Source organism: Erpetoichthys calabaricus, chromosome 13 (assembly GCF_900747795.2).
Source record: "Erpetoichthys calabaricus chromosome 13, fErpCal1.3, whole genome shotgun sequence".
Classification (NCBI taxonomy): domain Eukaryota; kingdom Metazoa; phylum Chordata; class Cladistia; order Polypteriformes; family Polypteridae; genus Erpetoichthys; species Erpetoichthys calabaricus.
The window spans coordinates 122,616,623-122,629,376 of NC_041406.2; the positions used below are offsets into that span (position 1 = coordinate 122,616,623).

Sequence of the window (12,754 nt, forward strand, 5' to 3'; positions counted from 1 at the left end):
ATTTAGTCTCTTGCACACACAATATATCAACCTTCCTTCTCTCCATGATATCTGCTAACTCTCTCCCCTTACCAGTCATACTGCCAACATTCAAAGTTCCTACCCTCAGTGCCACTCTCTTTACCTTCCTCCTCTCCTCCTGCCTCCGGACAGTCTCCCCCCTCTTCTTCTCCTTCTTATTCTTCTTCTTCTTCGGCCAACAGTAGCCCAATTTCCGGCAGCACCCTGTTAGCTAACACTACTGGTGGTGGTCGTTTTTAATGCTACTCCTTATTTAGGAAAAGATCCCAGTCATCCCACGGGAGAAAGTCTTTCCAAGACTGTGGTCATAAAACCATTTCTGGACAAAGGCAGAACCGTAACAACAGAAAACTTCTTCACATTGCCTTCGCTGGCTAATAAACTGCTGCACTGCAACACAACTCTGCTAGGCACCATAAAGTGGGACAGAAACTTCCACCTGTAACTAAAGTCACTTCAGTATGTGTGCAATTCTCCATCCTAGTGTTTAGATCTGGCAGTGCCATGCTAACGGTGTATGCTCCCTAAATAAAGAAGTCTGTTTGCATTCTCGGTACCATGCACCATAACACGGATATTGGGCAAGATTGATTAAAAAAGCACGTTCAAATGACAACTGATGTTAAAATGACATAGCGTTTTCAAATAATTGCGTTTTCATGCATAAATATGTGTGTGTGCGTGTATGAGAGAGGCAGAGACAGATTTGATATCATTCAAGTGGTTACTGGAATATAAAATAAAAACTTTTGCAAAGGTGTAATGAAACAAGTGTGCTTTTATTCAAGAATAAAACTGAATAACAAAAACAATCAATTAACAACAAAATACCAAGAAGACACATTTGCAAAACAAAGATGCTGATGAAGAAGTGCGAAAGAATATAAGTTGGCCCAGCATTACGACTTTTTTTGTAGGCTTCAGGGATTCTAGTGTTAAATGGGATTTTTGTAAATAATGATTATTAAAAGCATCAAGTTTAATAGTTAGGAAGTGGTTAACCTAAAATATCACTAAGTGGTAATTATTTGTCTGTTGTAATTTGCCGTTTTTAATCGAGCGGTATTGTGTTTGTTTTGTATGAATTTATTAAAGATGTATTTTAAACTAATGGAAGATACAGTAATATGTGTTGTATTTAATGTATTTGTGATTTACACAATTGCTTTTGTAAAATTATAAATGTTCATTAAGCAACAGTCATGCACACACCATGTGACATGGGTCCTGAAAAAGACAAACTTTATGTCTAAACAATACTTACCCAAGAATATATCTCAACAGGGAGGTATCCTCAGAGTAGTTTCTCAATTTACACCCAAAGCTTTACTCATATATCCTCTAACTGCTGCTGTAAAAGGAGGGTACTTCCTTTCATCAGACTTACAGCAACATGCAAATGTAAAACTTTTTGGATTGGAGAATATTTAAGTAAAATTACAGACATTTAAGGAAATTAAACATTAAGTTTACAAGTAATCTCCTGTTAGATTATTTTCAGCACTTTGAATCAGATTCTGAGGCAAAAATAGATCACAGTGTAATTTTTTTATCTCCAGTAACTGTAAAAACGTTCATAATTGAAGTATAACCACAGAAAAAAGATCAACAACAAATTAAAGATGTATTGTGCAATATTTTGATTTTACTACCAACTTGAAATCATTTTTTGTAAAACAACATTATTTGGACTTCCAGTCTTACTAATTGCAGTTACCTAGTTTAATTTGTGTTGCTACTCTGCAAATATCCAAGCTGATTTAAATTGAACTGGACAGCTTTGGTACAAATTCAGATATAGTCTAAAATCCATCATGCAACCAAAATTACACATATTGAATGGTCAGAAAAGTGGCATCTGAGTGGTGGCTGTCTCGTTTTAATATGTACTACTTGTAAATATCACCCTGATTTGGCCATCTGTAGTTTTGGTGGTGTTGAAGTTAAAATCAAAAATTGCACCCTGAGTCAGTGTTGCATTTGTAATTAAAAAAAAAAAAAATAATAACACAGCAAGATGACATACTTGATAATGTGAGCAAGAGTACGTCACAAAGCTGTTAACACCATAGGCAGCAAACCACTTGCTGACAGAATGCTTTCATGTTTTAGGTAAATTAAGACCACATGATGACAATAATTTTCACAATTGTGTGTTGTGTTACATTTGCTTGTTTGATTGCAACAGCATTTTTTTTAAATAGCACATTTTCATACAACAATGTAGCACAAAGTGCTTTACAAGATGACAAAAAAGTTACAAGAAAAAACAACAAAACAAGGTAAGGTCAGATGGCTTAGAGAACAAAAAAAAAGAAGAAAAAAAAGCCCCACCTAGGCTGGAGGGGAAAAAATCTGCATGGATTCCAAAGCCAAACATCTGTCCAGCCCCCACTGGGCATTCTACCCAGCATAAAGATTCATAAATCAAATCCCTTGGTTTTCAAACTTCACATGATAGGATTTGATGAAGTTGGTCTTGTAGACAGATGAGACACCCGCCTTCATCCAATCATCTCAGGGGGCCGCATGGTGCCTTGATCAGGTGGTTGTGGTTCAGATCGCCACCACAGAAGAACCAGAAAAAACAGCAGAAAAGAGTGATTATTAATACATATTGCAGATCCATGAAGAATATGATAATTTTATGCCTGTATAGTCTATTAGGAATACACCTGAAACATAGCTATGAAAAAGCCAAATTAAAATAATTAAAATTTTTAAAAATGTTCCACAGTATTAGCTTGGCAAATTCTATAGGTAAAGTATTCCAGATTTAGGTGCATAACAACAAAAGGTTGGCTCATGGAATTATAAGCAGAACTCTATTTGAAGATCTAAGGTAACGACTTGGAGTGTAAGGGGACAGGCATTCCAAATTATAGGAAGGGGAAAGATTATTTAAGGCTTTATAAGCCATTAGTAGTATTTTAAAGACAATTCTGAATGACACAGGTAACCAATGTAACAAAGCTCAAAATTTCTTTTTCTAGTTTAAATTCTGGTTGCTGTCTTCTGCACTAATTACAAATAATTTATGTCTTTCTTAAGAAGTCCTATTAGGAGTGCATTATAGTAATCTGGTCGACTAAAAATAAAAGTGTGAATTATTTTTTCAGCATCTTGTGAAGTTCTAAGAGGTCTAACGTTTGCTATATTCCTTAAGTGAATAAATACATTCTTAGTAATATGTTTAATGTGTGATTAAAGTTTAGGTCAATGTTGGTGATTACCCCTAAATTCTTTACCTCTGCCTTATTTTTTAAACCTAATCACCACAACTAATGAAGAATATTCTACCTGTCAAGTAAGACTGAAACCAATTTAAGAAATTTCCAGAGAGGCCCACCCACTGTCTAAAGCTATTTATAAGAAGACTATGGTCTATGGTATCAAATGATGCACACAAGTCTAATAGAACAAAAACATATATATGGCATCTGTCTGCACTAATTCACAAATCATTTACTACTTTAACCAGCGCAATTTTTGTACTATGGTTTGTTCTAAAATCTGACTGACATTTGTCAAGAATATAATGCTTTATTCAAGTAATCATTAAGCTGCTTAGTGACTGCTTTTTCTAGAATTTTACTTAAGAAAGTCAGGATAGAAATTAGTCTAAAATTGTCAAAGACAGAGGAGTTAAGATTATTTTTCTTGAATAGGGGTTTAACAAGCCCCATGTATCGAAAGATGAGTTCACTGTGTCAAGTACACTATCAATAAGGACATTGGAGACTTCTTTAAAAAGGCCTGTTGGTACTGGGTCATAGACATGGTGGAGTGTTTCAGCTGAGAAATTATTTTACGTAGTTTGTTGTTGATCTATGTCATTGAAAGAATTTAGCACACTTGAAAGGGTATGCTGGGATTCAATTAACTTTGGGTGTTGCACTATATTATTTCTAATATTTATTTTGTGTTTAAAAATATGGCAAAAGCTTCACATATTTCACTAGTAGTTTTTAGAAGGCATTCTATTGACTGAGCTAGGATTAAAAGACAATCAGTAGCTGAAAATAAAAACTCTTGCATTACTAGCATTATCATTTATAATTTTACAGAAATAGGACTGAAATTTATTTTCTGTTATTTTTGCCTTCAGTGTTTCATAGTGGACAATCAGTTTAGTTTTTCTCTGTTTACACTCATCTCTCTGGCATGTTCTATTTAAATCAGACACTGTTTGGGTCTTCCAAAGTATGATAGTGCTGCAGGGGCCACTATGTGTGCTGCAGCTGTTACTTTAGAATTAACATTGTCCACTTTACTATTTAGCATTATTAAAGCACTACAACTGATTGTTTAGAATATTAGTAAACATTCAAGCTGTGGATGTACCAAAATAAAGTTTTTTAACAATATGCTTTTCATTAGCTGTAGTTATCAGTATTTCTGCATTAAATAATAAGTAAAAATGGTCTGAAATACAAACATCCACGACCTGCCTCATGTCAACTTTTAATTCTTTTAAAATCACTAAATCTAGCATGTGTTCTCCCTTATGTGTGGACTGGCTAACATGATGACTCAGATCAAATGAGTTCAGTACGTTCAAGAATTCTCTTGCTTTAGGGTCACAAGGTTTGTCCACTTGAAAATTAAAATTGTCTCCAATTAGAAACCAGTCATAGTTTGTTGTTATTATAGATGTCAAGTCTGAGAATTCCTCAATAAAAGACACATTATATTTTGGAGGTCTATGAATGAGAGACAGAGACTCATTAAATAACATCAGCAATATACTCAAAAGTCGTGAAAGTAACAAAACCATAATTTTTACTGTTGGCTCGAGTAAATACTCGCTAAACTGCTGCCTTTTTTACCTTGCCAAAACAAATAAGCAAAGCTGTAATTCAGAGGTGCTGCTTCAATTAATACTGCAGCACCATCTGAGCTAAGCTATGTTTCACTTAGTGAGAGAATGTCGATTTTCCTATCACTGATAAGATCGATAATGTAAAAGGTCTTGCTGGTTAATGCTGTAATATTTAGCAGAGCCATATTTAAAGTCTCTGAAGAGCAGAGCTGAATCGAAGTGTTACGGCAGCTTGAAATAGTAATAAGGTTATTCTTGCTAATGCTGCTTTGTGCAGGTTTATTTTTTAATCTAAAATCTGTTGTTATAGTTCTAATATGTGCACATCTATAGGAGAAATGGTAATGAAATTATTTGCGTTTATACCACTTTGTTCGGGTTTTTTAGTTAGACTGTGGTCAGTTGTTATATTGCTAATACAGTGCACACCTAATGATGAGCTCAGTACAGAATTATCACATCCTACAACGGCATTATAGAAAACATTAGGACTAAAATTACATAGTCATGAAAGACAGATTACCTCTGAGATGTTGTGGGAGGGGACAGCACGGTGGCACAGTGGTAGCGCTGCTGCCTTGCAGTAAGGAGACCTGGGTTATTTTCCCGGGTCCTCCCTGTGTGGAGTTTGCATGATGTCCCCATGTCTGCGTGGGTTTCCTCCGGGTGCTCCAGTTTCCTCCCACAGTCCAAAGACATGCAAGTTAGTTGCATTGGCGAATTGTGCTTGTGTGTGTGTGTGCCCTGTAGTGGGCTGGCGCCCTGCCCAGGATTTGTTCCTGCCTTGCGCCCTGTGTTGGCTGGGATAGGCTCCAGCAGACCCCCATGACCCTGTGTTAGGATATAGCAGGTTGGATAATGGATAGATGGATGTTGTGGGAGAGGACCCTGGTGACAAATCTTTTAGGGTGCAGACCATCTCATCTGAAGAAACACTCTCTTTCCCAGAAAATATCCCAATTGTCCACAAAGTCGATGTTCTGTCTCTTACAGAAGCCTCTCAACCAGCTGTTCAAGAACAGTAGTGGACTGTAGGCTTCATTCAACCTTCTATCCAAAGGCAAAGGACCTGAAAAGGTGATTCTCGCAGCCGAGGTTGTTTCATTTGTTGCCTGAATTAGTGCTGTGAAGTTTAGAACCTCTGAATGTTGATATTGAATGTTGTTTACGCCTGCATTGAATACGATAGTTCCAACAGCCCTGTCCTTGTGCCTCTCGAAGACTGTTGGTGCTATTCTTGTTGTGTCTCGAACTCATGTTCTGGGAAAACAAGAAAGAAGAGATTTCTGTTTAGGGCATGAAATATTGAGTCTGTGTATAACTGAATTCACTATAATGACTACATCACTAAGGTCTGCCAGGAGAGATAGTGAAAGTAGTTATGAATTTCAATGTTTTCCTGAGCTGACTGAGGTAATCTGGCCTTGGGCTTCTGCCTGCAATGTTGAAACAGCCAGGTTCCTTCATTGTCATCATGTCGAGTAGGAGCCAGGGGTAAAACTCACTTGCACTAGTGAGCCAGCGGCATAGCTCTGGGTTGATGTTGCTGCATAGAGACGAGTTGTTTCAGTCTCAGCTGCTGAGGAGGTCTCTTTTCGCAGGTGAGCTTTAAGATCCCTAAGTTGTGTCTGTCTGGCAAGGAGTTGCTGAATCTGAGTCTGAAGGGCCCGGAGTTCTTCATCAACACATTGCAGCTCATGGTCAACCATCTTCCACTTCCATTTCAGTCCTTGGAGAGAGTAATTAGTACTTTTGTCACTTTTAACTATTTTCTTTAGTTATACAGAATTTGAAAAATAAATCACAGTTTAATTTTCAATTTCTATTATGCATTGTACAGGAATATGTGCCATCTACCTTACCTCACCTTTTCTCTGCTGTACTTTCTTGTCTTTTTTACAGGGGACATGGATGGCAACTGGTGGGACCATGCATCGTGGCATAGCAGTGAGGCATCCCCAATGTCTTTGGTGAGACATGTGGAGCCTTACCCTTCAGTTTCCTTTGTCATTTCACTTTTTTCTTTGTTTTATTTACACCTCTGCATGTTTTCTTTTTTTATCCCATACCTATAGGCGACAGTCAAAGGGGAAAAAGAAAAACTAGTGAGCAGGCATTTTTGTCGGACTCAAACACCCTGTCAGAGAGACAAAAGAAAATGGTGCGCTTTGGGGGCCACTCTTTGGAAGAGGATTTGGAATGGTCTGAACCTCAGATTAAAGACTCTGGGGTAGATACATGCAGTAGCACAACCCTAAACGAGGAGCATAGCCATAGTGAGAAGGTACTGAGATTATATAGCCTGCATTTTTGTTGACTTCATTCATTTATTTATTTATTTATCTATCTATCTATCTATTTTTATTTATTTGTCAACTTCCTCATCTGGTCTTCGTATGATCTCTGTCACTCATTGTAATTGGGAAAAATATTAAAGGCATAGGGTTTTTCAGATACCTTAGCTCCACCAACTGAGTACTTAAGGAACATGAAGAACACCTTGCTTGCTTTGCTTTTTGTTTGTGGTGGCACTCAGAAATGCTCGGTTCTGCACTTGCATGATGCTCATTTCTGAGTTTGTTATGTTGTTGCTGTATACAGTAGTTAGCATTTTGCTACATTTTTAGGGTTATATTTTGCTCAGATAGGCATCATCCACTGTGTTCAGTCTCCTACAACCAAGGTTAGCCACATGAAAGAGCAGCCATAGATTTATAATCTAAGTAAAAAAGATTATTGGTTTTTATTTTACACTGACAAAATTGTGTTTTTCTTTTTCCCTTCCACTGTCATATCTTTATTTTTTGTGCAGTAGCATGTTGATTCTGTTCTTGTTGCATTAAAAGTCCTTATTTCTGTTTTTTTTTCACTGTTTTATTGTTCTTTAGGTATCTGTGATAATTAATGTTTTGAATCATTAATTTAAAGGTTAGAAGTGGAAAATTACCCTTTGCATCTACTTAATATGTGTGGATTTCAACACTGTTTTAAATTCTGTTTTAAATTCTGCTTTGACTTACAAACATATGATTACACAGAACCAGTTTAAGCAAAATTAATTGACAGCAATGGCTTTAGTTTTGTAATAAAAAATAATCTTTGGAATAAAGAAAACTTTGACTTTTTTAAAGTTAAAGAAATTAGTTCATGCACATTTTGTAATTTTTGCACAATAAAAAAAACACTCAAAGGTTGATACACATTTTTTACATAAATCTGAGCTGGTGTGTGTGGATTGCAGCTATGACAGGAACAATTCCATCTCAGGTGAACACACATACCACATGTCTACTATGACCAATTTAGCATCACTAATGTGTGTAACCCACAGGAAAATCCATGCAGACAGGAGAAGAACATGCAAGCTCCACGCATGGAGGACCCAGGAAATTAACCCTAATCTCCTTCCTGCAAGGCATGTTGTGTAGAAATCTTCAGAAAAAATGAGCACAGTCTTCAGAAAGGCAGTCAGAATTTAGACTTTATTGCACGGCACACAAAGCAATTTCAGAGCACATAAAGCCTGTCTCAGTTCATAAAGTGAGCCCCGAGTGTTCGTTGATCCCCGAATACATTACAGTTCTTATCACAAAGTGCCCCCCTCTCTAATTAGTTTCCCATCATCTACTGTATAGGGTTTTTCATGATGATGACCTCATTCAGCACCTTTTCTTATAACAATTACCTGGTGTTCCAGACATTCTCATAACAATACCCTTGCCCCGGTAGACATCAACATAATAATCTTCTTCCCAACCCTTGCCCAGTAGACATCCCAATAACAATCTTACTTCCCAATCCATCTTATCATAACAACCACTTTGGCTCGAAGGACAGATTTGCCACCCGGAGATGAGCATCACCTGAGTACCCCTCTCTTCATTTTCAGTACTTAATCCTGAGCTGTTAAGATCAATGGCCTTTCAGTTAATCAATTCTTAACAAATCAATTTGTAATAATTAAGTTGGGATCAGAAGGACCCATATATGAAAATTGGACTCCCTAATTAATAATTCAATAAATGATTGCTTGTTGCGCTAGCGTCCTGTAAGGCTAAGGCTAACATAATAGCGTTTGTGCCAGTGAGGTGCAGCGCACAGCTTCACTGATAAGGGCCAAGCTACAAACAACCTTGACATAGTGCTTCATGCTTGAGTGAAAGAAAAGAAAAAAGACAAGCCTTTAACAATTGCTTCTTTAAGCTAACCAAGCTACTGTTTACGTCACAGGCATGTTTAGGAAAAAGTCCCTAACTTTCGACAATCAACTCTTAAGCCCCTATAGTGCTCAAACTAACTAATATCATAATACATTGTATTTTAATTTTCTAAGGTTTTGATGAGCCCTAATACTTATAAATGCCATTTGAGAGCTAGCTTGAAAGCTTGCCCTATACTCAACAACAACAAAATCTTTTTATATAGCACATTTTCATACAAATGATTTAGCTCAAAGTACATGATGAAGAAAGAAAAAAAAGACAAAATAAATAAGAATTAAAATTAGGCAATACTAATTAACATAGAATAAAAGTAAGGTCCGATGGCCAGGGAGGACAGAAAAAACAAACAAAAAGAAAATTCCAGACAGCTGGAGAAAAAATAAAATCTGCAGGGGTTCCAGGCCACGAGACCACCCAACCCCCTCTAGGCATTTTACCTAACATAAATGACCTCAATCAGTCCTCATTGTATTCAGGGTTCTCATGAAAGAACTTGATGCTACTCACACAGACAAAAGGCCCTGCACGTAGTTTGTTTAGTCTTCTATCAGTAGGAAGCTTAGCACCTGCATTCTCAAAACAAAATCTTCCTGCTTGCTTCCTCAGAGAACATAATTACCTTGGTTCACAGCTTGGCTCACAGAAACTCAAAATAAAGCAAGTGAGAAGGACAGGCAGACTAGAGGCCACTCTAACAAAATAAATGGTGTCCTTCTAAAGCTGCTCCAGGCCAGGCTTTTCATACCTAAAAGCACTAAAACTAATAATAAAGCATATTGATCCCTGATCAAAAATTCTCAACAGTGCCACCAGTTTACTACTGTGCTGCCCCTATTGGAATGAATCTAGATTCAAATAGCTGTAACAGTACAGTGATATATGATGGCCATTTGCATGCCACACATCAGTGTAGCCTTCAGGTTCATGCAAAATATGATATCTATATGTTACACCTGCCCTCAACATACTAGATCTTATTTGTACAGCTCTGTCCCTTGCTTGACTCTCCTGATGATTGATTTAGTCATCCTGAAATCTTATGGTAGAGGTCTGCTTAATACAGTTTATGTATCACAACAGTAAGATGTTAATATTTCAGGTGCATTGTATAGCATTGTAAACACAGTTTAAAACACCTCTAACATTTTTGGTTTTGCAGTTAAATTTAAAATTAAATTATGATTGTGCTGAAACTTGAAAGATATGAGCAAAGTCCATTTTTATCATAAGTCAATTATCTTTCATTACTGAATGCAGTCCTATCTACATACAGCAGTAATGTCAAGTAAAGTATTTTGTTCCCACAAGGATTTCCATTATTTTTTGGCACAATGGCAGAGTGCTGGGTGCCATATCATATATGTGGAATTTGCATGCTCTTTTCTTTTCCATGTTAATTTTCTTGTTTTAGGTACTTGAATTTACTCCCACATCCTAAATACAGGTTACCTTAAAAGGTGAATTTAAGTTGGCCCTATATGAATTTGCCACAAAGTGGACTTTGTATCACTTTCAGGGCTGATTCTTGCATTTTTCTCAATGTTGCCATGAAATGGTAGGTGCCTAAAATAAGTAAATGGATGGATGGATATAAATTTTGTAAACAATTTAAAAGGGGGCAGTTATCACCATTTTGATGCTAGTGCATAAAATTGTACATTAATTGGTTTTTTGTGGGTTACTATAAGTCTTGTTAGAGAGATATAATTGTGATAGAGAGGACAATCAGGACTTGATTCCTCATGTGGAGAAATCCTCCCACTTTGCCCCAGTTCAAATATATGTTTACTGTGAGAAGATAGATCCTGAATTAAGCCAGAAGCAAAAATAGTAATTTCCAAATGTGTTTGTGTTTTTGGTTTTTGGTCAAATATTTCTCAGATGATACAAGATATCTGTTTATGTAATATGTATAAGGAGAACAACAGAAGAGCAACTTTCATCAGTTTCATATGTTAACACTGTATTTAGTTTATAAAAAGTAATATAACAAAATACTTAAGTAGACCACGAGAGTTTTAGAAATTTTCTTATGTCTTTTATTTATCACTAGCTGTGTAAGCCCGTGCTGTAAAAACCCTGGGCTCCTAGAAACTATTTTAATCTGCCTTGCTGGCTCTTTGAACATCTTGCTGTAGCCTCGCACTTCCAGGCTGGACAGACAGACACACACACTTCCACAAGTAGACGTTAATATACAAGATTCTCTCTTGTCAAAACATATTAGGTTCTTCCAGTAATTGTTCTGTTTTCTTTTAGATAATAACATATACTGTATCACTCTTTAGAAGCAAGACAGGTTTAGCATCAACTGTATGTTGTGTGAGCATGTACAAAATAAAATTGTTTCAGACTGCAATATGAAATATGAGGGAGAAAATGGCAAAGTCAGAAAGCTGCTCCAAATGTGACCAATCATCACTTTTTTATAGTAAGGCCTTTTTAAAAACTGATGATAAAGAAAGATTTCTTCTTGGTCCCCAGCTGATTAAAGGTTATTGTGTAATCTTTATGTTTGGTCAGATATATATTTTTGCATTTGAGAAACTCGGCTTTTTTTGTCATATATCAGCAGTATTCCTATTATCTGTAAAAGACATGATGTGTTGTTGCTTTGACCTCATAGCACCCAGTGACTTGGCAGCCATCCAAAGATGGAGATCGTCTAATAGGGCGGATTTTGCTTAACAAACGCCTGAAAGATGGAAGTGTGCCTAGAGACTCTGGAGCATTGCTGGGATTAAAGGTCAGTTAACAGTTATTTTTTCTTTGGCAGTAACTATACAGTACCTATGTTTTCTTACTTAATAGCTGCTTGAATAATTCACTGTAATTTTTATTGTTATGCTTATCATCAAGAATGCTTATTTTATAACAACAACATATTAAATCTGTAAAAACGTAGAAATCAATAAGTAAAAACAATGAATGATAGATAGAACGTGTGAGCATTGACTGTGATTTAACTTGGACCAAGTAATTGAGTTGAGTTAAACTGTGATGGTATCTCATGAGCATTCTGTTTAATAAATGCGATTTTTTTTGCATGTCCATGATTGTGTGCAGAATTCATACTCTGGTTGCATAGAGATAAATAAGTGAATAAGTGTATAAGTGAATGAAAAGGAAATCATTGGCATGCTTAGTTGGAGCTCATATGCAGTACACAGATCCACAGGTTACTCATGGCATCTTTCTGGAACTTTCATCATGCTCCACTTTAATATCTGCAGTAAAACACAGGAATCTCACAGCACCACCCTGGAACTGACAGTATCTTCATCTTGATGTGTAATAAATTCAGCATCCCCTTTTTCTCACTTCTTATGGCTAGCAAAATTCCAACAAGGCAGGTATCCAACACTTCAGCTGTCTGACACTTTTTCCTAAAGCCAGGCTCATTTTTCATCTGTGCTCCAGTGAGCCAATCCACTCAATTCCTCCTCACGGTTAACATTAACACGAGCAGAAATTAACTTCACTATTTTATCCAACTAGTAGGGTGCTACACTTATACACTTTTGATGCTTAATTTATGAAGGTGGATAAAACTCTAGTTTAAGCTTCAATTAAATAAATCTTGTTTTTTGTTTAAGCAAAAAAGCATATACAGATGTGTCTATGCTAAACAAAATATGTGATAGTATGTCATCATCATTATTATTTTGTGACTGTGATAATTATGCAT

At 36.4% G+C, this 12,754-nt stretch overlaps 1 protein-coding gene across 33 annotated transcripts in view; it reads left to right on the plus strand.

Moving 5' to 3' along the window:
- rims2a (regulating synaptic membrane exocytosis 2a) overlaps positions 1-12,754 on the plus strand; it is a 1,351,795-nt gene that overhangs the window by 815,070 nt on the left and 523,971 nt on the right. For 25 of the 33 annotated variants that reach the window (XM_051936048.1, XM_051936053.1, XM_051936052.1 and 22 more), the window contains 2 exons: positions 6,919-7,127; positions 11,693-11,812. In XM_051936048.1, the coding sequence (XP_051792008.1) occupies positions 6,919-7,127; positions 11,693-11,812 (329 nt within the window). Of the gene's footprint in view, positions 1-6,745; positions 6,814-6,918; positions 7,128-11,692; positions 11,813-12,754 lie in introns of those variants that run through there. The other 8 variants (XM_051936061.1, XM_051936063.1, XM_051936074.1 and 5 more) reach the window with 2 other exon arrangements.